Source organism: Camarhynchus parvulus, chromosome 6, assembly GCF_901933205.1.
Source record: "Camarhynchus parvulus chromosome 6, STF_HiC, whole genome shotgun sequence".
NCBI classification, from domain to species: domain Eukaryota; kingdom Metazoa; phylum Chordata; class Aves; order Passeriformes; family Thraupidae; genus Camarhynchus; species Camarhynchus parvulus.
Window position 1 is genome coordinate 16,777,217 of NC_044576.1, and position 25,437 is coordinate 16,802,653.

The 25,437-nt window shown below is 43.8% G+C and overlaps 2 protein-coding genes across 4 annotated transcripts in view; both read left to right on the forward strand.

Annotated features, from left to right (window-relative positions):
• Window positions 1-140: 140 nt before the first annotated feature.
• Window positions 141-4,036, forward strand: NDUFB8 (NADH:ubiquinone oxidoreductase subunit B8). The gene is made up of 5 exons (XM_030951133.1): window positions 141-260; window positions 430-556; window positions 1,171-1,270; window positions 1,733-1,888; window positions 2,583-4,036. Exons 1-5 carry the CDS (start codon window positions 161-163, stop codon window positions 2,673-2,675), a joined length of 576 nt encoding a protein of 191 aa, XP_030806993.1. The 5' UTR covers window positions 141-160; the 3' UTR covers window positions 2,676-4,036.
• Window positions 4,037-4,827: 791 nt separating this feature from the next.
• SEC31B (SEC31 homolog B, COPII coat complex component) overlaps window positions 4,828-25,437 on the forward strand; it is a 34,963-nt gene continuing 14,353 nt past the window's right edge. For all 3 annotated transcript variants that reach the window (XM_030951506.1, XM_030951507.1, XM_030951508.1), the window contains exons 1-16: window positions 4,828-4,911; window positions 9,254-9,342; window positions 11,305-11,428; window positions 12,226-12,421; window positions 13,186-13,281; window positions 14,363-14,503; window positions 14,985-15,127; window positions 15,365-15,464; window positions 17,380-17,541; window positions 19,355-19,507; window positions 20,240-20,470; window positions 21,898-21,972; window positions 22,508-22,588; window positions 23,518-23,626; window positions 24,013-24,191; window positions 24,833-24,959. In XM_030951506.1, the coding sequence (XP_030807366.1) occupies window positions 9,264-9,342; window positions 11,305-11,428; window positions 12,226-12,421; window positions 13,186-13,281; window positions 14,363-14,503; window positions 14,985-15,127; window positions 15,365-15,464; window positions 17,380-17,541; window positions 19,355-19,507; window positions 20,240-20,470; window positions 21,898-21,972; window positions 22,508-22,588; window positions 23,518-23,626; window positions 24,013-24,191; window positions 24,833-24,959 (1,996 nt within the window). In that variant the 5' untranslated portion in view covers window positions 4,828-4,911; window positions 9,254-9,263. The remainder of the gene's footprint in view (window positions 4,912-9,253; window positions 9,343-11,304; window positions 11,429-12,225; window positions 12,422-13,185; window positions 13,282-14,362; window positions 14,504-14,984; window positions 15,128-15,364; window positions 15,465-17,379; window positions 17,542-19,354; window positions 19,508-20,239; window positions 20,471-21,897; window positions 21,973-22,507; window positions 22,589-23,517; window positions 23,627-24,012; window positions 24,192-24,832; window positions 24,960-25,437) is intronic.

The following is a 25,437-nucleotide window of genomic DNA, read 5'->3' on the forward strand; positions in this document are numbered from 1 at the left end:
GCATTACACCCGCGGCCGGTTAACTCCTGGCCCGGCGGGGCCGGTACCCGCACCGGCAGCGGCCCCGCCCCGGGCCCCGCCCCCGCCCCCGCCCCGATGCGCTGGGGCCGGCCCTGCCCCGCCCCGTGCCTCCCGCGGCCGCGCCTGCGCGCTGGGGGTGATGGCGGCGGGCGCTCTCCGCGGTGTCCTCTGGCCCCGGGCGGCCGCCGGGCTCAGGGCGGCCCGGGCCGCCTTGGCGGCGCCTTCGGGGGCGCGGGCGGGTGAGCAGGGGGGCGGAGGCTGGAGCGAGGGGCCGGCGGCGGGGTTGGGGTGTCTGGGGCGACGGGCCGGTGGTTGCGGGGCCGGGGCGGGAGGGCGTCGCGACCTCCCCGGGCCGGCTGCGGCTGGCGGCGGGGCCCGTGCCCACTCTGCCGCGTTCCTGTCCCGCAGCCTCGGAGATGTCCAAGGACATGATGCCTGGGCCGTATCCGCGGACTCCGGAGGAGCGGGCCGCCGCTGCGAAGAAATACAACATGCGGGTGGAGGACTACCAGCCCTACCCCGACGATGGCATGGGGTGAGCTGTGCGGTGCCGTTGTTCCGCAGCCGGGAGCGGGCCGGGGCCAGTAGCTCCTGGCTTTGTGGGGACGTGCTGCAGGCTCGTAGCTCCTGGTGAATGCCTGCCTTTGCTGTACTGTGAGCTTAGAGATTTTAAGACACTTCAGTGTTTTAAAATAGGAACGAATGGAATGAGTTAGAGGGTTGTGTGAATAAAACACGAGAGAAACTTGAGAGACTCCATATGCTGCTGTACTACAAGGCTAAGTGGGATGAACTGAAAGCCATGTCTAGAATAAAGGTTTCAGGAGATGTTTAAATGTTGGGGAATACTTTGACATGTGCCAAGACAACTAGGTTTCCATATTTTGGTTCAGCTTGCATTTTCTTTCATCTAATAGAGCCCAATAAGGCCAGTTTGGGGAATGCCATTTGTTATGGTGACTGGTGTCAAGGTAATTATTGTTGTGCTAGTTGTTTTAATGCATTTCAAAAATCTATATGCATAAAAGCTATAAGAACAAAGTAGTATTTAATACTATTTCCTTAGGCCTGTCTTATACTGTCTCTTACAAATTATATCTAAATTAGTACAGATTTCTTTATGTTTCGTCTTTTGTTTGTTTCTCATAGGTATGGAGACTATCCCATGCTCCCTAATAAGTCTCAATATGAGAGGGACCCCTGGTACCAGTGGGACCAGCCAGACATGAGGCACAACTGGGGAGAGCCGGTAGGAACACCAGTTCCACTTCTCAAGTTGCTTACCAATGCTCCTGTTACTAAATTATAACATGCACCTCTTGTTAGTGCTTCATGGTGAATCCTTTGTGTAATTTCATCACCAGTGCCGTTGTGTGTTGCCTGTGCAAGCAGGGACAGTCAGTTCAAGGCAAAATTAGGCTTTGGCCATCTGGGTAAATACTGTAAAAGTACTTAGGACAGTTAACTTATTACATATCAGAAGGGAGACTTAACAAACGTAACTTTCCCTGCAGGAGTAATTTTGTTTGCCTGATAGGACTCAGTATGAGAGCCTGGTTCAGAATTGTTTAGCAAAGAAGCCACCATTTGAATAAAGTCCTTTTAGTGCAGCTTCTTGCAGTTTTGTGAATGCTGTAATGTGCTGCTTCCCTTGAGAGAAGCGGCTTGACCACTGTTGGTAAATGTGCAGTTGTTTTCCTTTGTTCTTTAGATGCACTGGGATTTTGACATGTACATTCGGAACCGGGTTGATACGTCCCCCACTGTCGTTCCCTGGCACACCATGAGCAAACACTTCCTTCTCTTTTTGAGCGTAATGCTGATCATGTTTGGTCTTGGAGAGATCTACCCATCCTACAGGCCTGTGGTGAGTGAAACCTGGAGTTAAAGGGAGAAAAAGTAGCTGTATTTCTTGTCATTGCCAATGCCCATAAGAGTGGTTTTGCTGAAGATGAGTGATGGGTGTGAATGCAGAATTACTGCTGGCAGTGGATGGGCCAAGGGATGTCCTGTGGGCTCATCTAGCCTGACTTGTTCTCTTGGCTGGCCTGGCTCAGCTCACAGATGCTGCTTCATAGTGTGCAGTTCCTGTTCGCAGGGAACTAATTTGAGCTATGCTTCATACAGTATCCAATCTTTGGTCTAGGTATTCTCCTTCCCTGTGTGCATCTACTCAAGTGAGATGCTTTAAGTCTTCTCTTGCCCTGTGTTTTTGATTATATCTCATGAGCTGTATCATTTGGGAAATGTACTATTAAAAAATGTGTCTGAATACACGGGCAGCTTTTGCAATATGTTATCCTCATGCTGTGAGATAAAATGTTGATTAAGATTAAAAGCAAGACCGCCTTGATGTTTCTGTTAAAAAAAAATTATGCAAGGAACCCTATATTTCTGAATTTACTTTCCTCATACTCTAGTATTCTAGCTGAAGCACTTAAGAAGTAGAAATTTGGGTCATAAATTACAAGCCTTCATTTGGGTAGGGGTGGGATGGGATGAGACATTTCCCTCTTACCCCTTAATTTGCTTGGTGAATTTGCCACTGTCTCTCCTTGCAGGGACCGAAGCAATATCCCTTCAATGACCTGTATCTGGAGAGAGGAGGAGATCCCAATAAAGAGCCACCAGCAGTGATACACTATGAAATTTGAAAGTTGTTCAAGTGCTACATCTCCGTCAGTTCTCCTGGGGAAGAATTCTTGTCTAGTGTTCACTGGCATGTGTTAACACTTGTTCTTCAATGCTCAGCTGCTAACTGCAATGAAATATATCAATGACACCTACTGTGCTAGTTTTCTTCTGTTGGTTTGAGAAGGCTGAATTACAGCTAATCAAATGGAGTGACCTTTGCCATTTTTCTGAACGGGATAGCGTCTATGGGGCAAAATTATGAGTGCAGACCTAGGATTGCTGGTCATTTATGTATCTTGTGCACAAACATTCCTCACCTGTGCCTGTTTATGTAGGCAATACTGCCTGTAACCAAGGCATTTAATGCAAGGTGCTGCTGGGAATGGAACTGGAGTGTCACTGTATAGTGTAAAATGACAGGCAGAAACAGATTGGCAAGTGCCAGTCCTTGGGAGTCGTGTACTGTGTCTGCCCTTAGTGGGAGTTGACTTTGATCTCTTCCAGGTCTAGATGCCCTCTCGAGTGAAGTAACCAGTAGGAAGCACTTATAAGGCACAGAGCATTGCAGTGTGTAGCTTGAAACTGACAGCAGAACTGCGTGGACAGCAGCAGTATGAAAAGGCTACTGAGCAAGTTCAGCTCTGGCCAGGTCTGCTTTGATACAAGTACACACGTGCCCATAATTGTTCCTTTATGGCCTGAGTTCATCCACCTGGCCTGGAGTTACATCAGACCCATGACATCTGCCTGTTTTACTGCAAACCATTGGTCTTGGACCTCCTATAGCTTCAGCAACAGTTTGCTTGGAAAAGTTACACATACAGTTATATTAAGCTCCTAAATTTGTCCAGCTACACTCTAACATAAAGGTTTTTTCCTCTTGTTGCTGGAGGAGACAGTACCTTTTGTACTAATTTACAGCGAATCTTCTCTCAACTCTGCCATGCTATGCCTTAACCCCACTGTTCAGTTGCAGGAGTGGGTGATCACAGAAGGCTGAAGGCTTGGGCCACTCGAGGTGCTTCCTATTAACTGGGTGCTGTGCTCTGCTCCCAGCACCCTCTCAGAACTTCTAGTTTTGTGCTTTAAGAGAAGCAGGTATATAAAGACAGTGATTCACGGTTTTTCCATCTGTACAGATTTTAAACGCCAAATTCTAAAGGGACTGTTAGCTTGGTTTTTGTGTAGGGGTTTTTATAAGGGTATGTTCAAGGAAATGATAGGATTGAATGCTAGGACATAGTTTTATTTGCACCTAAATATTTATGACTCCTTTGGAGGTGCTGAACAGTCAACATTCCCCATAGCTTTTGTTAGCTGGCACCTTCTCTTCTCATTGCAGAAATGCTTGCTTTTAAATTATAGTCAGCTATGCTTTATCTCAGAAGGGTTTTCAAGTGTTTTTTATGAGCTATGGGACCTTAAAACTGCATTCTGTTTTGCAGGGCAAAACACTCCTTAGGGATACTTGAGTCGAGAATTACCATTCCACAGCACTTACAAGCAGCACTGTATAAAATGTTATGAGAGCTGTAAGTCTCAAGTAAAATGCAGGTGATCAGAGCACTAATGGGAGCTTTGGTGTGTGTGACAGTGTAGCACTTGCAATGAGGCAGGGCTGGGCCCATCCAGCTCATTGTGCAGCGTTCCAGTGCTGTTTGCTGCTGCCTGCTTTGGGGACTTCCCAGTTTGTTCTAAACAGTAGCTTCGTTATGGTTTTCATGCATGGGGACGGCATAATGGGTTGGGCAGATAGGGCTCAGAAATCCCAAAAAATTGAGTTTGTAATGTAGGCAATTTTTTTCTTAAAGCAGGAGAGATGTATGGGAAGAAGACCTGGGTCCTTCTGCATATTGTTTCCTGGCAATTAAAATACTTTCAGAAAAATACATTCCTTTCCTTTCTGCACACCCTCAGGATACGTTACATGTATAGCTAAGGCAAAGTTCTGAGAGGGGTATGGCAGCCGCAGCAGAGCCCGGCTCCAGCAGTGGTGTCCTTGCCCTCCGGCTGCACCATCCGGTACCGACGGACGGAGCCGGTTCAGGTATCCTACCGAGGGGGAAGGGGCGCGGGAGCGTCGGACCCGGCCGCGGCCGCTGCTGCGGGGCTCCGGGCCGGGCCATGTTCCGGGGCCAGCTCCGCGCAGGCGCAGCGGGGCGGGGGCGGGGCGGGTGGCGCTCTGGGCTCCCCGCGGCCACCGTCGGAGCGCCGGGCTGCGGGAGCGAGCGGCGCGGGAGGCACGGCAGCCAGCCGGTAAGGGCAGCCAGCCGGTAAGGGCCGCCCGCCCCCGACCCGACCCGGCCAGGCCAGGCCGCGCCCCTCGGACGCCGAGCCGGGGCTGGCCCTGCCCCGCTGCGCCCCTGTCCCCCCAGCCCAGGGCTGCTGTGCTGCCCTCCCATCTCTGTCGAGACTCCGCTCCCAGGTTCCGGGGCCCCGTCCTTGCCCCGGGAGCCTCGGCTCCTCTCTCCCGTCTCTCCTCCGCCGGCCGGCTGGCGGCGGGCGACGAGCGGCCGGGGATCTCAGCTGTGTGACCTGGGCCGCGGAGAGGCCTCTGGCGTAGCCCGGAGTCTGTGTCTGACACCCGGTGTCCGAGGTCAATGCTTTCCTCCTAGACCCCTGTTCTTTTTCACCATCCCACGGGGTAATGCTGTTGTGCAGACAAGCACACTTGGGACGTGTGTGCAGCGCCATGCAATGGGCAACAGCTTCTGAAACTGCGCAGAGCAGAAGAAGTTTCTTTATATTGGAGCTGTCATGGAGGAATGTGCTGAGCCCTGCCCTGCAACAACCCCACCTTGCACACAGCAGTGATTAGCTGAGATTAGCTCAGTGCGTCTCTGCCTTCTGTAATCGGGGTTTATAATAAGCACATACGAGAACAGCCTGGCTGTGGGGAGCTGTGGAAGGAGTGTGTCATGTCGGGACAGTGCAAAGCGAAGGGGCAGTACAGAGATTTTAAATCAATGCTGGGATGTGGAAACTCTAGGGACAGTTTGTGTCTTAACCATTGTGTCATGGCTGGGGGATATTTTTCAGGTCTTAGGGTGTTTACTTGTCATCCGAGTGACCTTGGACAAATCTCATTCTGCCCAAGTTTCACTTTTTAGCTAAGTGTGGGGAGATCAACCTATCAGGTCCTTTGTGTGCAGTGCTGGAAGTCCAATATCAGTAGGAACAGAGGGGAACGGTTGGGTGTCCAGTGGCAGGAGGAGGACTGGGAAAGTCAGTGGGAGGGGATTTCTGATTGACAGTATTTGGGTGGTGCAGGAGAGAGAACAGCTCACTAGGGTGCTATCAGGGATAATTATAATGACAGCTTTGAGAGTCAATTAGTTCATACAGTAACAGCCTTGGTCTTATTATAGTGTACTGTAAACCCATAAGTATTTCAGGTTAGCAAAGGTGAGAATTTTTTGCCTCTGACAGCACTGGTTGCATGGTCTAAAGTAATTTGGGAATGTTCACTGTTTAGCTGCATGCTCTCTATTTCTCAGTGGTGAGGTTTGCTTTGACCTGTCAGGTTTTGCTTTGTTACCCTTTAAGGTCTGTGCAGGAAGCCATGTCTGAGGAAAGCTGTGGGGAATTGCTGCTTCTGTCCACTCCCTTTGGGGCTGAGATTCATTAATATATTAGATCTGTAATCAGATGGATGTCTGTAGAGGAAGGATGAGGAATTGTCATGATTAATTAATTAGAAGTCCTGAGAAAAGCATGAGCTTTCTTGTAAATCTTAGATGCAATTTTGAGAGATGACAGCAGGTGGCAACCTCTCCCTAAAAATTCTACTGTGGAAGGGTTCAACACCTGCAAATTTTTCTCAGGCAGCCAGAAGAGTTTGGGGTTTTTCCTTCTTTAAGGGTTATGAGTCCTCTCCTGGGTACAGATATGCATAGTGTATAGAAGAATCACTTCTCTAAAAGTAAGACTCAAATCAGGCTTTTTTCTTCCCCCTTTCAAACTCAGAGCTCACTGACTTAAGGAAGGAGTGCTGCTGTATCTCTGCAGAACCTCAGCTGCAGTGGAGCTGAACTGCTCAGATGTTCCTAAGAGACAGTGTGATCCTGTGATCTTTTAGCTTCTTATGCATCCTCTGGGGGCCTTCTCAAGTCTGTTGGAACCCCTGCTGGTTTGCCTTTAGGGCCAGGGACACAGTGAACCTCTTCCATACCTCTGATCCAGCACTTCTGCAGTTGTTCTATTGACATTGAGCCACTCTAAATGGAGTGTTGTTTGCTTTCCTCCATTTGGGTGGGTTACCATGACCAAGACATTTACCTTCACATTCTGTCCTGACTTAAGTTTGTGAAAAGAGAACACTAATGATGCAGTAATTGACTTTATTATGTAAAACGCTTTATTGACAAGAAAAGCCAAACAATTGATCAAAACTGTTCTGCCCAATTTTTGCAGCTTATCTTTATTTGCACATTAAATGTAAATTATTTCAGCCGTGCAGTTGGTCCAGCACAGAGTTAAGGAGGGGGGGAGCTTGTACCATTTACCCAACTAAGTTTGTGATAGTTGTATTCTTCACTGATTCCTTACCAGTTAATTTCCTGTAGGGAGGAGGTCTTTTGGCCATTGTCTGTTAATGTTCACAGGGAAGTTGCCTTCTCAAAAGCCAAGAAGCAGTGAGGGCTGAGTGTACAGCCAGCTCCTACAACTGATAGATTGTAACTGGAGGAGGAAGAGGCAAGAAAGGGACTTCTAAGGAGCACACCAGCTGTCCTGTCCCCCATAGTGGTGGTGTCAGCTAGAGCCTTGTGCAATAGACTGTTGCTAGAAGATTCACCCAAGTTCTGTGGCTATTTTCACTCGCCTGTGCCAGTGAAGGGAGAAGACCTGGACAGGGTTTCTGCAGTAGTGTGGGAGGCATGAGTAGGTACTGGAACATCTTGAGAGATGCACCACAGAGAGAGTGCGGTAGACCCCTAACAAATACCCCACAAAGTGTGTACTGGAAGATTGGAAAGTAAGCTTTAGAGATTTGTTATGGTAATGAGGAGATGACCTTTCCACCTCTATTCATAGGGGGCATGAAGAAACAGTTGCACTTTTTTTAATTGTACAAGAGTTCTGTTCAGATTCCGTTGGGCCTCAGCTAAGTTGGGATAAGCTTAATGTGCAAATAGCAGTTGGCAGTGTGAGTTTTGGGAGATACTGCTGCAGACTAATGCTAAAAAGCATTAAATAGATTCTAGTCAATCAGCATATCCTAATAGTGCATGGGAGAGAGAGAGAGAGAGAGAGAGAGAGGATGTCCTTAACTTCTGACTCCTGAGGCAGAAGAAACCCTAAAAAGAGGTGTAGAATTATTAGCTGGGAGGTCCAAGCCCAAGAGGTAATGCTGACCAAACTTCCCCCTTGTGTGGGCCCCAGGAGGCCACAGTTTCTCATAAGCCCTGCGTCTGAACAGAGGGCCATGTGATGCAGGTTGTGGTTTACACAAACCGTGTCAAGTAACCAGGAGAGGTTAATGACAGCAAACTGACAAGATGCAGAGGGTTTTTCTGTGCTGTCTGCTGACAGTTTTACTTTATTCAGCATGATATCATCTAAGCATACAGTTCTGTTTAGCTGAAGTTAAAAGACTGCAGTGCAGCCAAGCTTGAAAAGTTTAGGCAGTGCTCATGAGAGTGACCCCACTAGCCTGTGAATGTGCACACATCATTTATGATGCTTAGAAGGCCTGTTTGTGGTCAGGAATGGAGTGCTGGGTGCTTTCTCCTTAGTAAGAATGGGATCCTGCTCAGAACAATAATTATTTGTATTATATTCAATTGTCTTTGTATTCAGTTTTGCAGCCTCCTACCTGCCTGCTGTTGATGTTTGATTTTCAGTTAACCTGCTACATTGTTGCCCAACAAATCTCTCTCCAGAGACATGGGGAAATTTGGTTCCCGTTTTACAGGTGTCACTCAATCTGTCCTGAGTAAATAAAGAGTTGTTGTCAGTGCTGAGATTGAAACCAGTAGTTACTTGTGGATTACTTCTTCTCGCCTTCTGCCATTTGCTGGCTCAAAGAGAAAGTCAATTTTATTTTCCTTTTGCTTTTTGGAGGAGCAAGAGCAAAGTACATTAACTGAATTGGCGCACGATAGCATTGCACTTTGTTTTCTGTTGCCACATCACTTTTCTGCTTGGAATTTAGCCTGCCCTGAGATTCCTTCTGCTCCCTTTTTGCTTATGTATATACTGACATTAGCTTGTTTGGAGAAAGCGACTAGTGCTAGATCAAAATACATTTGTTTAAATTAATTTCTGCAGCTGATTTAAGCCAGCCTGCAGTGAAGACTTGAGTATGTTAGTTTAGACCCCCTTCTTTTTTTCTGAAACTCTCCTGTAATTGGGACATATCAATAAGAGAGCTATATATGAAAGAAAATCTGGGGTCAGACAGTGGGATTTTGATGGGGGTTGGGTCAGGTTTAATGAATTCTTAAATATCCTGATTTATTCCAGTATTCACTGCCTCAGGAAGTAGCAATTAACTTCACTCTTTTGAGAGCAGGGTGTTCTCATCATGTTTCTGATGTGAATATTTTCACATCAACTATGTCTCTCTGTTCTAAACTCTGTGTGAAATTTCTTTCAGAGTCTAGAAAATGAAGCTAAAAGAACTTGAGCGAACAGCTGTGCAGGCATGGAGTCCGGCAAACAACCACCCTATTTACCTAGCAACAGGTAAAGTTCTTCACAGTCTGTGAATTTTAAAGTATGAATCATAGAAAAATTTTATGTAGAGTTGTACAGGTTTTAGCTTTCAACACTTTCCACCTTTATGGTCCCTGGAAAACGTGCACCAATATGCCAAAAACATGACAGCTTTTATGCTTTTTTAAAGTAACTGGTAGAGAATTACTTCTGTGCCCAACTTTGACATTTTAAACGTGAGTGATTTTTCAAAGGTTGAATACGTGATTTTTTTGATTTCTTATTAAGACTCCAACACTGCTTGATGTTCTGCATTACATTCTGCATGTCCCATGCCTGTGGGGGAAAAAAAGTTAGTTCAAGTTACGTTCATTTAAGATCACTTGTACTTGTCTGTCTTCAGTCATAATCATGTAGCTTGACAATCAAATACTATAAACCTCTTATCTGTAAAGTTGCCTGTTTTGGTTAACATTCCATTTTCAGTACTTTTGCAAAACCTTAATTTTTTTTTGTTGATTTTCTTAATTAATCACTATTCTTATAGCAGTTTTATTTCCTGAAGCAGAAAGTGAGTGTGTTCACTGAGTTAGCAGCAGGCAAGTTTGTCCGTGGAGCCGACAGCTCTGGTGATTTTGTTGGGTTTGCATGGTAAGGCTTTGGTAGCTGGGGTGGCTCCTGTGAGAAGCTGCCAGGAGCTCCTGCTGTGCCTGCTGGTACTGGTGCCAGCCGCCTTCCAGACAGACCCACCCCTGTCCCAGGGCGAGCCTGGCAGTGGGAGTGCCTCTGGGGTAACATTGTTAACAAGAGGGAGAAAAAATGCCATGTGTAACTGAAGCACAAGAGAGGAGTGAGAATATGGGAGAGAAACAATGCTGCAGTCACCGAGGTTCATGCAGAAGGATGGGCTGAGGTGTTTCAGGTGCCAGAGCAGAGATTCCCCTGCAGCCCCTGGTGAAGACCTTAGTGAGGCAGGCTCTCACCCCTACAGCCCATGGAGATCTGTGGTGGGAACAGATACCCAGCTACAATCCACCATGCTGGAGCAGATGAATGCCAAAGGGTGCTGTGGCCCTGTGGAAAGCCCACGCTGGAGCAGAGTCTTGGTAGGGCCTGTGGCCCCATGGAAAGAGCAGCCCATGCTGGAACAGGTTTGCTGGCAGGACTTGTGACCCTGAGGGGGACTGAGGTTGGAGCAATCTGTTCTGAAAGACCACCCCATAGAGGGGACCCACACTGGATCCCCTGTGAAGAGCTGCAGCCTCTGGGAAGGATTTGCACTGGGGAAGTTTTCAGAGAACAAGGCCAGGGTTTTGGTTGAACCAAAGGTCTTGGCTTCAGTTTGCTTTAGATCAGAAGCTGTGTGGTTTCATAAATTGTACTGCTTTTTAATATTCCTTTGGGCACTTTCCATGCTGTAAGCATCCCTGTGGTAACTGGGGGACAGTTTGTCTGGCAGTGTCCCACTAGGCAATGTTAAATCAACCTGTAGCTTTTATTCCATAAGAATAAGGAGAAAAAAGGAAGCTACCAGTTTGTGATTGCTAGCCGTCTGTGGGTTGTTGAGGCATGTTTAGTAGGTTACAGTTGAAGAAATTAGTCTGTAGAGTAGCTTTACAAGGTCTGGATTGAGGAGCAGTATGCAGAAATACTTGGGATCATAACTGTAGCTGGATTTCATTATGTCAGTGCCTTTGTAATTTAGAGAAGAACTTAATATCAAAAGCCATAGCTGCTTGGAGGAGGGTGCATGAGTTGCACCTAACCCAAGAAAGAAAGTTATCTGTGTAACAGTAACTTTGGTGACCAAGTTCCTGAAGAACTTTTAATTTCTTTCAAAGTCTGTCATAATTGTTGATTCTTTTTTCTGAGGTGTTCAGACATGTCCTCTTTTGAACTGTTACAACACCAAGGCTGTGTTGACTATGAAGAATAGATTTTCAGTGCCTTACTCTTTTTGTGTCTTGTGCTTTTGATAAAAATGTCCACTAGGAACATCTGCCCAACAACTGGATGCATCCTTCAGTACAAATGCCACCTTGGAAATATTTGAGGCTGACTTCAGGGATCCCTCCCTGGATATGAAGCAGAAAGGAGCACTTCCTGCCTCAAACAGGTACTAGAGGTTCATACTGATGTATCAATCAATGAAAATGAAAAGGGTTTTCTGGTGCAAGAAAGGAGAGCAGGAGAATGTTTACAGCATATAAAGTGATCTTTTGAATCAATTGACCTCTCTTCAAAAACGCAACATTTTTTTTGATAGAGACCATATTGGGTGTAAAAGTAAAGCAGGTGGACTATTAGAGAAATCTGAAATTACTTGTATGGTAGTCAGTCAGTAGAGACATTATGTATAGTGTGAATTTGCTGGGGCTAACAATTTGCCCTGAAGAGACTATTGAGAGAGTGAAACTTACTTTCCAGCTCTTTAAAGCAAGATGATTTCTTAGGCTTATCAGTGTAGGTGATGTCTGCCCCCAGTGAAACACAGCCTGGATTTCTAACCAGCAGATTTTAAAGGGTGTAAACATATTTTTCAGATAACAGCTCTGGAAATGAAGGCACGTAGATCTCTCAACTAATTTTCAATAAAGTGTAGGCTAGAGGATTGCACTCACCAAATCCCATGTGAGGTCCTAAAAGTTTTAAACAAACAGCAAAACCATCAAAAAAATAGAGACAGGCTCTGCCTTTTTGAATTCCCTTGAAAAGTCATTGGAAGGAAGCTTATTTCTTTTTTTGCATGCAAGAGCCACAGCCCTCTTAAAAAGGAGATGATTGTTTAAAGTGCAGACTGATGGATATGTTTCATAGGTTGAAACAGAGATGTGAGTTTTGGTAATGAAGAGAGTGTCTTGATTTCCACCAAACATCATGGCCTATGCCAGCTTTATTTTCTTCTTTTGTTAGGTTTCATAAGCTGATCTGGGGGAACTTTGGCAATGGGTCTGCAGAGTCCTCTGGAGTGCTCATTGGTGGGGGGGATAACGGAGTGCTGACCATGTACAGCGTGCACCGCGTCCTGGCTTCCAAGGGCGACCCCGTCATTGCGCAGGCAGAGAAGCACTCAGGGCCTGTTCGAGCCCTTGACTTCAACCCTTTCCAGGTGTGTAACGTAAAGATACCAAAGGAAAGTTAATCTCCATGTTAGAAAATGCGTTCCTTCGTGTATAGATTCATGAAGTGAAGGGACAAGTTTTAACTTAAGAGGCACAGTAGTTGTCGCACAAGGCTGGTTTGAGACTCATATTTGGGTTCTTTTCACAGCTTTGCCTCTGAATTCTCCTGTGACCTTGTTCAAATCACTTACCTCTATAAAAACATGTCTTGTAATATTGTTACATGTCAAACCATTGTCCTTTCAAAATTAAAACTTTTATTTTTTTTTATTTGTTCAGTTGGTGTTTAATTCAGTGGGGCTCTGATCACATTTGAAAGGACTGCAACATAAATGAGGAGTGAACAGAACATATTTCTTGTGGTAGCACAAAGGCAAATGGAAAAATGTCTGCAATCAGTTGTGAGAAACTTGAATCTCCTCAGAAGAAATGTCCTTGATGCCGGGCAGAGGCTCAGCTGGCCAGAGACGGTGGCTTCAAGGCCTGTGGCAGAATTGCATCGTGATTAACAGCTGCCATCTGCACAAAACAGACAAATTTTAAATGTGTCTGTACTGTGCCTCAGTGGATGGCACAGAGGCCAGAGATGGGCTTGGTTTATAGTCCAGTTAGTATCTTTATGCATGCCAGTGGCTGTGAAATACAGCTCTCATCTCACTATAGAAGATTTTGGGGTTTTTGCTTCCATTTATTTTTAAGAAATCTTTGAGCAGGAATCTCAACTGAGCATTTCCTTTTTTTTTTTCTACAGAATAATCTCTTGGCTTCTGGAGCCAATGATTCTGAAATTTTCATCTGGGACTTGAATAATTTCAGCGTGCCTATGACTCCGGGGACTAAATCACAGGTAAATGAGTTTTCCTCTGGGCTATACTCGTGCAGTTTTGTATCTCAGTAGGCAAGACAAAAAGATGTGTGTGGAGACATCCTAGCCTAGTCAGTCAGTCTGTGAAAGGGGAATGACTTTGAAGTCTGTCAGGAGAGGGATGAATCAGAAGAGACTGATTGGTTTCATTCTTGGGGGTAGAAGAAGTGGTGTAAAGGGAGGGGAGGTAGACTGGCAAGCTCTGGAAGGATGCACTTTGCATGGATGGGTAAGCTCTTTGTGGATTTGAATCAAGTAACTGACCAGTTTATCTTGTGATCCAGCTGGGGCATGTGTGATGGATTAAGAAGGTTTATTGGACCTTCTCTGAGGAATGAATTTATTTCAGGCTTCAACTGAGGCTTTTCATATCTCATGAAAGTCATATCCCTAGCAGAGCCAGTGAGCCATTAAATGCATCTTGGCTATTGCTCCCAGATAATTTTTCCTGAGTTTGAAGAGGAAGAAGTTTCTGATCTTCTCATGCTTATTATATTATTCAGGGCAATCAGCTCCTGAAAGTAGAAAAATCATAGTAAACTTCAGTAAAAGCAGTCCAGGTTTTTCCTCCAGTAAGTCTCCTGTTTGTTTCCTTGCCTATCTCCTGCATTGCAGTAGATACAATAACAGCAATTAGTCATGAATACTTCATTGTTTTCCATCTCACTGCACTCCTGAAATGTTGCACAAGGTCATCTTTCCATTTAAGTTCATCTGAGAAGATGGGGTAGAAACATATGTGTGCTTTGCTGCAGTTCTCTCTGGAGTGATTTACAACACATTTGGCCAATGTCGAATCCAGTGCCTGTTCCTCAAAAGCAGAGGTACTTTTCCAGGTGACATTCCCCTATAGAATTTTACTGTCCACTGTACTCTGAGTAAAGGACTTTCCCTAGTCTTTCTGGTTAGTGCTGCTGGTATTTCCAGTTAGTTGATCTGCAGTTGAAGAGAGGAATCTATGTATCATCAAGTCCCTAATCCTTCAGTTAAACTAGTGACAGACTCCTGTGAGTGTTCCCTCAGCTTGGGAATAATGGATGTGTGGCCTTTCCTGTCTTGGCAGCCACATGAAGACATCAGTGTGGTGTCCTGGAATCGGCAGGTGCAGCATATCCTGTCCTCCGCTCACCCCAGCGGCAAGGCTGTGGTCTGGGACCTCAGGAAGAATGAGCCCATCATCAAAGTCAGTGACCACAGCAACAGAGTGAGTGGAGAAAAGGCTGCATTTCTAACTAGCTTACAACATGCCACATGGGACTACAAAGCAGGGGCACAGACTCTTGGGACAAGTGGTTTTATTCTAGGAGCTGTTGGAACTAGTTCTCTTGGAGATGTAGCATCACAGCACCTCTTTTTCTTCTTTCCTGAATGAAATGGGGAAACAAGGCCCCTTACTGTTCTTAAAATTCATGCACTCTTGCATTCAGTTTCTGTTTCACAACTCATTTATGAGAAGCCTCCCAACTTTCTTCCTAGGTCAACTTTGACTTCTGTGTGGTTAGTGGGGTTTTTTTTGCTGTGAAGAGATGGTAGAAATGCTTGCTGCTTGGAGCAAGACATTACTAGACTTGGTTTATGTCAAGCATTCTAGGCGAGTTCAGTACAGAATGACATGGCTTTGGCCCATTTGTGCTGTTGCCAGCTTGCATCCCTGAATTTTTTGCCTGTGCTATTTTTGTCCCTAGATGCATTGCTCAGGAATGGCCTGGCATCCAGAAGTTGCAACCCAGCTAGTCCTTTCCTCTGAGGATGACCGTTTGCCAGTGATCCAAATATGGGACTTACGCTTTGCTACCTCTCCTCTTAGCCAGCTGGAAGGGCACACCAGGTGAGGACTTGCATGTTGTGTTGCATGTTTTCAAGGCAGACTGCTGGGAGACTTGGACTTAGGGGAACTATGATTTTCTCCTGGGCCTGCTTTCTTTCCCATATGAATCTGGTTCAAGGTAGAGATGAGAACTTGCATTTCTGAGCCAAGGTGCTGGTGCATGGTGCCTTCTTAGTGACTAGATGGCAGAACAAACTGTACAGGAAATATGACTGATTTCTTTCTGATCTATTTTAGGGGAGTTCTCTCTGTTTCTTGGTGCCAGGCTGACCCTGAACTGCTGTTGAGTAGTGCCAAAGACAACCGAATCTTGTGCTGGAACCCAAGTATGGGAGAGGTGTGTAACCACAGCTATCAGTACACATGGTCTGCTTTATACTGTGTGCTTTGCTGTGTGTGTGTTCTTCCCTTTATCCTTGTGGAGTGCCAATGTAATTCCCTCAAGCATGTCTTATGCACTCTTTCTGAAGTGAATGAGTGTGGTCCATACCCAGACTGAAATAGATACATCTTTGTCCAGAGATCAGAGTGGGAAGAAAACTTTAACTTAAAATTTAGTTTCAACTATTTATGATTACTCTTGCTATGCTAGCACTTTAGTGTTCTCTCTTTCCATGTGTTTCTTTTTCCCTCTCCGAGAGTAGTAAGTTTATTTGGGAGGAAATTTGAAGGAGGCCAAGGAGCATATGTTAGAGAGGGTCACTGAGAAGGGAACAGTGTAGTTAAACAATGCATGCAAACTTTATTTATAGAAAAATGGTTTCACATGTATGTGCTTATCTAGTCATGTATCTCAGAATTACCATACTTGGTATATTTAGGTATCACCTAAATTAAGGTGGGCCTGTTTAAATTTTTTTTATGCACACCCATTCATTCAATGTGGAGATCCTGGATAAAACTGAACTTTGGACATTGATCTTGATGATAGCATGGGGAAAGTCCTGTAACAATGCTGAGCAAAGTCCAGATTAGAGCCCCAGGCTAGATTAATTTTATGGGACAGTACCACTCACTGGCCACTTTTGCCTTGGAGACAAGGAAAACAACGAATCTATTTTCCTAAAATGCATGCAATGCTGCTTTTGTAGTTTCATGGGATTTGATGCTCGCTTCGTCTAGATCTCTAGTGGTTAGAAGAGATTCAGACTCTGAAATGTTCCTGATGTCTAATTTTTACAAAAATATTTTCACTGTCTTTTAGTGAAAACTTAAAAAAAATTACTGTGGCTGGCATGCATGCTGCTGTAGATATGCAGAGTCCAAGTTCAAATTAGACTTCTGTGTATAAACTACTGTTAGGGGGCTCTTTTTGACTTGGTACCAATGAACAGCAAATTTTCAAGTGAAAAAGTTGGGAAGTTTTGCAGTATTAAGAATTAATACAGTTATACAGAATGGCTGATCTTGTAAGTTTGAGGGAAGTATTGGTTTCTTTGGGTTTGGGGGATGTTTGGTTTCTTGGGATTTGTTTGTTAGTTTTTCTGTTTGGCAATCTAGATTTTAATATAAGCAAATTATTAATTTGCTTATATCTCAAACAGAAAACACAGATCATGTTCTCACAGAAGATGAAGCTGTGATTGTCTGTGCTTTGTTTCTGTAAATCATAAAGGAAATATGTTCATTTTACAAATGGGAGGTTTAAAGTCAAGGCTGTGTTAGTGAGTTGCCCAACATCAGGCAGGAAGTTTGTGAATTGAACTTTGTCTTTTTGAATGCTGAACCATAAACTTGTTGGCTGCAATGCCCTTCATAGTTCATGTGCAGTTATTACATTCCTCTCTTCCTGTTCTATTTTTTTTCTTTAGGCTCTTTATTTTCCTTGTCACATTTGTTACTCCATGCTATTCTTTCTGTTTGTGTTCTTGCTCATGACACATTCTTGGTTCTTGACTTCTGTTTCTATTGTGTTGTTTTCTGGTGTCTCCCCCTTGGTTAACAGCAGATGTGACAATGCTGTAATAGTCTGATACAGTAGTACTCAGGAAGCAGAGCAAAAGTGACTTCTCACTTTTAGATTTTGTTCTACAGTCAGAATCCAGTTTAATGTGAGTTTTCTGTGACTTTCAGCTATTTGGATTCAAGGTGGTATAATTTGGTTGCAAATGTACCCTTCAAGAAGCAAAAATAAGAGATTTGTATGCAATGATGACATGTAAATAAAGTGACAGGCTGGCTGTGGGCAAGTAATTTGGGGAAAGTAGGAGGCTATTTGTGTTGTGCTTCCATCTTCTCTCTTTCTGTGATAGGTGGTGTATGAGTTGCCCATTCGGAGTCAGTGGTGCTTTGATGTCCAGTGGTGTCCTAGGAATCCTTCAGTCTTCTCTGCTGCCACTTTTGATGGCTGGATCAACATTTATTCTGTTATGGGTGGGAACTTAGAAGCTCAGCAGAAGACACAGGCTGACAAGGTAAAGTCCTGTGACTGCGTTAGATCTTGACAGACTGGCAGTTTCTCTCGTGACTGCTCAGAGTGCTGGAAGCACACGTATGTAACGGGGTCACTTTCAAGTGATGCAGTCTGTCCCATGCCCCTGGACCTATGGCTGTATGGTGTGGGAACCAGAAGCTGCCTGTGTGGGGGTTTAATAATCCCACCAAATCCCAAAGAGAGACCACATTGCCTCTGACAAGGTGTGTAAAGAAAACCAAGAGTGAGCGCAATTGTGATGTTAAGATACATTTTATTGTTATTACTATTAGCCTAAAAATAAAGCAGTACACAATCTTTTCTTGTTATTAGGTTCATATTAAATACATTGGTACTAATTAATAGGATATGTTATTCTTCATTAGTTTAGAAGGTAATTTTATGAAGTGGCTTATAAACCACTATTAGCAATTTTCCTCGAGTCTTTTGACTTTGAGCATGTTAATATTTTTCATACTGAAACCCGTTACTTAGCTAATGAATAGATGAGCAAATTCTGAACAGATTAAATGTCACTACTGTCTAAAATTTTAGTTTTAATCTGGTGTCTAGTCTTTTAATTCCCTGCCTCTGTCCCAGCCAACAAATGCCTTACAATACAGGTTTTAAGAGAATACATATGAACTGGCTTAAGTGTTATTTATATAGTCATTTACAGCTGACTGAGTTCAGTTTCATAGGATTTGCAAGAGACAGAAAATACTTTATCAAGCAACAGCTGCGGGAGATTAAGGATTTATTTAACCCATAGAGAATTTTCTCTCTCTGCATTCTTCATGTGTATGCATCACACTTCCACTGTTCAAAATTGGGAAACAGTAGTGTTGAATAATTCCTGAATAAATTGAATATCAAGTAAGAGCACAAGCAGGAGATAATGACAGTTATGGTGACAGGGAGTTCGTGACCAAGAGGTCTTTCTCTTATGAATTCAATAGTCTCAGGACAGAAGCTCTATTGCAGACCTGGTTATGTGTATTTATTTCTTTAAGGTTTAGGGTGTTTGATCTGTTGGATATAAGCTGTTTCTCAAGAACCGTTCTTTCTTTGGAATTGGTTTCCTCTGAAGAAAGACAAAATATTGCTTGTGATTCTAAGATTTGGCAATCTTAGCTTGATCAGTCTGAGGTTGCTTCCTTTTGGGTATGCTGGTTAGCTGAATTATAAAGCTGTTCCCTACGGTCCAGTCAAACTTGAACAGGATTATCTTTAGCAAACAACAAATCTATGTGAACAATGTTAAAAATGAAAAGTGCTTGTGAACAGCATTGTATGTGTGTTCACTTACTCCCTAAATGTAAGAAATCTGGCTCAGGGGCCACTTTTGTCACTCTCTTGTCTAGACAAGAAAGTTTTATTTTATCAGTCTCATCGAAGCCAATAAATAGAGACAGTCCTTGAAACTAACCCAATTGAAAGACTCCAGCAACAAAAAGGGAGTCAGAATTCCTCTGTGGGAAAAACAAGAAATAAGTTGGACAACTTTTGACCATATGTTGTCATTGTCTTGCATAAAACAAGTAATTTTGCAACTCCTCTGTTTGAGCTGTGTGCTAGGCCTAGCAGTGCTTTTTTAGGAAATTGCATCTTGCTAAGGAAAAACTACTTGAAAATCTCTTAGGGTGAAACTTCCTTGAGAAACGATTGCTGGAATTGTTTTGAAATGCCATTTCTCTTGTATAGGGATTCAGTGGTATTCCAGAAAGAGGTGCTGTACTTGCCTCATTTTTCATGGTTACTCCATACAGAGAGGAATTGAATTATATTTTCTTCCTATTTCCTTCTGATTCTAGATCTCTTCCTCCTTCAACAACCTGGATCCCTTTGGTACAGGACAGAGCCTTCCTCCTCTGCAGGTGCCAGAGCAAGTAACTCAGACCACCTTGATTCCACCATTAAAAAAACCACCCAAGTGGATTCGCAGGCCTGTGGGGGTTTCATTTGCAGTAAGTGAATGAAGCATCCTTAGCTGAAAATGCAGTAGATGATGTCTTGTGACACAATCCTTTGCTTTGACTGGAGAAACCTGTTGCTAGTTGTCATAATACCTGTTTGCATTGTAGTGTCCCGTGAAGTGAATTTTGTTTACTCTCAATATTCAGATATATTTTCAACAAGAAAGAGTCCTGTAGCAGAGAATGGGAGATTACAAGTAGAAGTCAATATAATCTAAGAAAAACTTGTAAAGGTGTCCTTGCAGGCTGGCATGCATTCCCATTCTCCTCTCTCTCTTTCCTCTCCAGGCATTTAGTTTTCCTTGCATCTTTGCTCCTAAATTGGATGGCTGAATTGTTCTTTTAGCCTGTTGCTTGATTTGTTCTTTGTCTGTCTAGTGCCTGCTCTTCACCTGATAGGTTTTATCATGCCAGTCTGCCTCTCCATGTAACAAAAGAACTAACAGTTCTGTTCAAGGGTACTTTTTCCTCTGTGCCTCTCTGGCACTTGCAATTGGCTAGGCCTGATCGGATATGCACAAGTGTCAAGTTTATCAGTGTTCAGTTCAGCTGAAGGGCTAGTAATGAGAGCTCCCTCAGTGCTCATACCATCCATGCACACTAAACTCTTGGATTCCTTGTGATCACTGCTGGAGCTTGGGTCTGTCTTGCTAAATGAAGCACTGAGTAGCTTTTACCTTTGTTTATAAGAATACTTACTGTATCACCCTCTGTCATTCTCAGTTTGGAGGAAAACTGATCACCTTTGGTCTAACCAAAGCTCCTGGACAGCAAATGCAGCAGACTTATCCACACCAGGTATTCATCAGTCAAGTCACTACTGAAACTGAATTCCTACTCCGATCCAAAGAACTGCAGATGGCCTTGCAGTCAGGGAACCTCCTTGATTACTGCCAGGGCAAGATCCAGACAGCCAAGCTGCCATTTGATGAGAACCTCTGGAACTTCTTGAAGGTAGGATGGCTGTGGTGAAATACAGAGGTCAGTTCTTCTATGGTCCTGGGGTGGAATATGGTCCTCTCTAGCCCTTTATATTCCTGTTCTTTAAAATATAAAATGGAATTGAATGAATATACTTATTTTTTTTCCTAAAGAAAGTTGAGGTCTTGGAGGTTGTCTTGGTTTTCATTAGGAATGGTCTTTTCAGTGGACTTGTTTGGGCTTCCTGAAACAGGATCTTTTCAACTCAACATATTGCCAAGCTATATCTGCCTGCAACCTGTGGAGCTGTACATTATTATTTTTCAAGGTGAAGTCCAAATGGACAATGAGATACCCCAGAACAAAGGAGAAGAGCTATGGTGGCATGAGGACTGACTAGCCTTCATGGACAATTTGGTAGCATGAGAGTTTGGTAATAAGAAGAGGTCGTCCTTCTGAGAGGCAGGGCTTAGTCTTGGCAGTGGCTTACAGACACTTGTAGCAGACTGTGTGGAGGGCAAAATATTGAGATGTTTGCCACAGTATTATATTTGTGTGGGGAATATTGAACAGGATGGCCAGCTATTAATCTAGGTGGTGAAAGTGGTCTCCATTGCAAAAATGTCTTCGGTTGCGTTAAATGAGACACATCAAACTGTCATTTTGAGTCACTTTTTATAACCCATCTGGTGTGTGGTCCTGAGAAACCACTCCAGCACATAAAGGATATATTACAATTGATTGTCTTAAACTACAAACTAGGCTTCTGTACAAAAGTATCCTGCAGCACTGTTCCTGTTTCTGCAGGAGCAGTTTCTGAAATGGACTGTTTACAAGTATCATGCACATGTACAGTTTGATCATTTGTGTAGAAGAAGCAGCGTGGGACTTGACTGAGACAGACAGATTCTCATTGCAGAATGTAAATCATGCATTAAAGCATATAAATAGTGCCTGTCAATTAGGCTGTGTGCAGCCTGTGGGAATTTTTGGGAGTGTCTGAAATCCTCAGCCAGGGAGCTTCTGTAACAGTTAACTAATTCTTGTGAATTAGCTAGCAATTGAGCCAGCTAGCAGTTCAGGCAACCACCTTGTCCCGGTTTCATCCAGATTCAAATCAGTCAGTTTTCTCTGTGAAGAGATTAGCTTGGCAATTCCTAGATTATCCAGAAAATTAATGACCAAGTACACTAGGTATGTATACAGTTGTGATCTTGATACACAGTTGTACCTCAGTTGTACCTGTGGCAAACTTGAGTTTTACCCTTTTATCATGATTATAACTTAAATTCCATACATTTTTACGCAATAGTTATTAGGTGGACTTTTCATAGTTCAATTCTTTATCTATAAACTGAGCTCTGAACTTTGCTGCTGCCAGAAGCAGCTAACTATTATCAGTGTGTAGATGTCTATGATATTACATACTTTTTGTCTTTTTAATATCCATTGGGACTCAGGTGAATTTGGAGCAGGAGTCCAGGACTAAACTTCTCAAGCTGCTGGGCTACACTAAAGAGGATCTGCAAAAAAAGGTAAGGGGTATTTCCAATAGATGGAAACCTTTACAGGACTAAAGCTGCTGCAGGAGGGTTGTGGGGTCCTCCTGGAACTGAGCAAGTGATCTCACAGCACACAAATGACCAAAGTGTGTGAAATTTCAGCTGGGAGTCACATGAAGTATACCCCACTAAAAAGCAAATGCAGCACTTGTAAGGGTGTAGCCAAAGGGATCTTGAGCCCAGTTATCTTGGTTTCAGTTGTTGGTGCACTGGGGAGTGTTCAACAACAGTGCCGTGGTGAGAGCTTTTTAGCATTCAGCTCTCTGCGTCTCAGGGGTCTTCAACCAGGAAGAAGGTGACAGGTGGAGACAGTCTGGCATACTACTGATGGATAATGCTCTGGAAAGGATAAATAGTCACTGATAGGCAGCCAGCCAGGATGAGGTGGAAGTTTTCAAACAGGTGAAAGAGTTGGGGGAATTGTGTCTGGGGCTTGCCAGTCTCTTAGTAATTTTGCTGTCCAGGTGCTTACTTTGCTTTACTCTATGTGTGTCTGTTACTTTTCTAGATTGCCTCATGTTTGAGTAATGGGATCCCAGATAAACAGCCCCTTCCTGAGGCAGGTGATACAAATGCTGCACCAGATCAGGTATGTCCTGTACATCTTGCCAGCTTGGGAGAGCAGAGGAGGGCAGAATGAACTGGAAGGCCTAATTCCAACCCCAGCTTGTTGGGCTCAATGCTGGCATTGCAGATGGCAGTACACAGGCCTATCAAACCCTCACAGGGTCACACTAAATGATAATAACTTTCCCTTCTGGCTTTAAAACTAACCACTGAACAATGAAGGACTCCTGGCTATTATTTCTGCAAGAAGGTTTACTTCACCTGTGTTGATTTCTTCAGTGGTAGAATTAGCCTCACCCCAGCTTAACTTGAGGCTACTGTTCTGGATTTCCTCTGTGAAGCTTCTGCTGTGGTATTTCTTTCTTTTTCACCTCTATCCTCTGAAATGTATTTTCACATAATTTTGGGATGTCCATCTTCAGGTGCCTTCCAGGGCCTGGTTCTCTGTAAACTTTTCTCCTCTGAGGTATCTAAAACTTATATCCTCTGATTAGTAATCACCTTCACAAGCCTCAAACACTGGCTGAGATATTCTAGGAGTAGCAATTGTGTCCTGCATTTCAGTAAAGAACCACACATGGCTGTGATCCAACCTGTTATTTACAGATTTTACTTGTTGTTCTTGTCTCTGTTCCATCCAAAATAGTTCAGCTTGCTCAAGGGCTGACACTTGAGTTGATGAATGCTGCCCAGCAGTGCTGTTGGCATTGCATGTCTTGCACCATCAATCTCCTAAGCTTTGCCAATTGCAGCACTGCTCTTGTTGCTTCCCTTGTGAAACTGTGCAGATTAATTGCACAGTGACAGGAGTTTCCAAATTGAAATTAGATTTATATGAACATGCACAACCAAATGGAGAGCAGCCCCATCCCACCCTGTAGTCCGCTAAACTGTTTTGGGTAGATTATGTGTGTGCAGTGAATTAAATAAGCTCTTGCACTTTTTGCACAGCTTTTGATGAATTCCAGCGATGATGTAGCTGCTGTTTCTTCCTCTTCAACCTTTTTTGATAACCTCATCCCACAGAATATGAGCACATTGGAGATTCCTGTCACAGAAGGTATGTTACATAAAGAGTGTTTCTGCCTTCTTAAGAAAAGGGGAGAGGAAGGAAAACCAGAAAATTCAGAGAGACCAGGAAGAATCTAGTTCACTCCAGTAGATGGATACTTTTAAAACATATGACTCTTTCAAGTGTTATGCAGCGTATCACATTGAACATAGAAATACTTCTTCCAGATCAGAGACCCATTAAAAATTTAGAAGATTCTTCTAGATGATGGAAGACCTAGAGTCAATTCAGTGCGGTTTTTTGAGTTTCCAAATTTTCTTTTAGGTGACTTTTAGCTGTTACTGCTTTTTACTGCCTGCTCTTTAAAACAAGCAACATCATCAATGCATCTGAGTGATGACTTTTTGGGTTGACTCTGCTTCTTACCTCTGTAGATACAGATGGACTCATCAGCCAAGCCCTTTTGTTGGGGAATTTTGAGGGTGCAGTGGAGCTGTGCATGCGAGCAGAGCGCTTTGCTGATGCCATCATCTTAGCCATAGCTGGTGGGGATAACCTCCTGAAGGAAACCCAGAAGCGCTACTTTGCCAAGCGGAAAACAAATCTCTCCATGGTGAGTGATGGTTTTGTGTACACACTGAGCAGGGGAAGGTGTGCACTGACTTGCCAAATGTTTCTCTGAATATATGTGGAAATGCTTTCTCTTCAATGAAGGAAGTAGAATGTCAGCAGAATCTGTTCATCTCCTATCGCATTTACTCTAATATCTTGGTAGCTTTATGACAATTTTACGTAGTGTGTTCTCTATTCCTTTTTTTATGGTAATGGTTTCTGTCTCAGCTTCTCATGCTTCTAACCTGTGGTGCATACTGCCCCTTAACAGCTCAACTAGGAAGTTCCTAGCTTATTAATTTACAAATGGGGAAGTGTAACAGAGGTTGGGATATCTTAACACTGTGCTTCCAGTCATTGATACCAGCTGCTCTGAAACAAGATACGTGTTAGATCTTTAATCTTGTCTAGTGTGGCTGTTTCCATATTCTTTAAAGTGCTTTGTTGAGCTTTTTTACTTTTCTTAGAGGCATCAGGTTCCAATTACTGTTAAGGTAGGGAGGCTGAGATTGTTGGACCTTAATGTACAGTGAGCGTAGTAGTCTCTGCATGGTGGAAAGCGTGTTTGAAAGTGAGCTGTTGCTTAGACTGTCAGCTTATCTTTTTCTTCAGTGAGTAACAGGCCTTCTGCTTCCCTTACAGCTGCTTTCCTCCATTGTGCAGCAGAAGTGGCAAGATATTGTTTGCACTTGTGATCTACAGAGCTGGAAGGAGGCACTGGCCATCTTGTTAACATACTCAAAGCACGAAGACTACACTCAGCTCTGTGGTATGCAGTCTACTATGTTTTGATACAATTTCCCTTGCAGAGGGTAACTCTGGAGTGCTTACAGAAAGAAGTGGATAGAGTTAAGAAAAGGCAACACTTCTTACTCATTACAGCTATCTGGAACTTAAATAAGTGTGGTGTGTTGAGTTAGGAGAATGATAGGTGCACACTGTAGCTGAGAATCATGGTGTAAAGTTGTGTATGTGGGTATTTCCTGTGACCTCTAGAAGTAGCATGGAAAAAAACCCAGGATAGCTGCTATCACTTGGCTGAGACATGAAGAGGGTGATTTTTATCCCATAAAGAAGGGTATTTCATCTACAATAAAAGGTCCAGTGGGACTTCATTCCACCTAGAACAGATTTCAGCACCCTACTATTGCCTGGAAATTCCCACACCTCTTTTGGAAATTAAAAAAAAGTGTTGGATTTTTTCACTGAATTAATCTTTTCTTTCTTTCTTTTATGTGTTTGGGCAG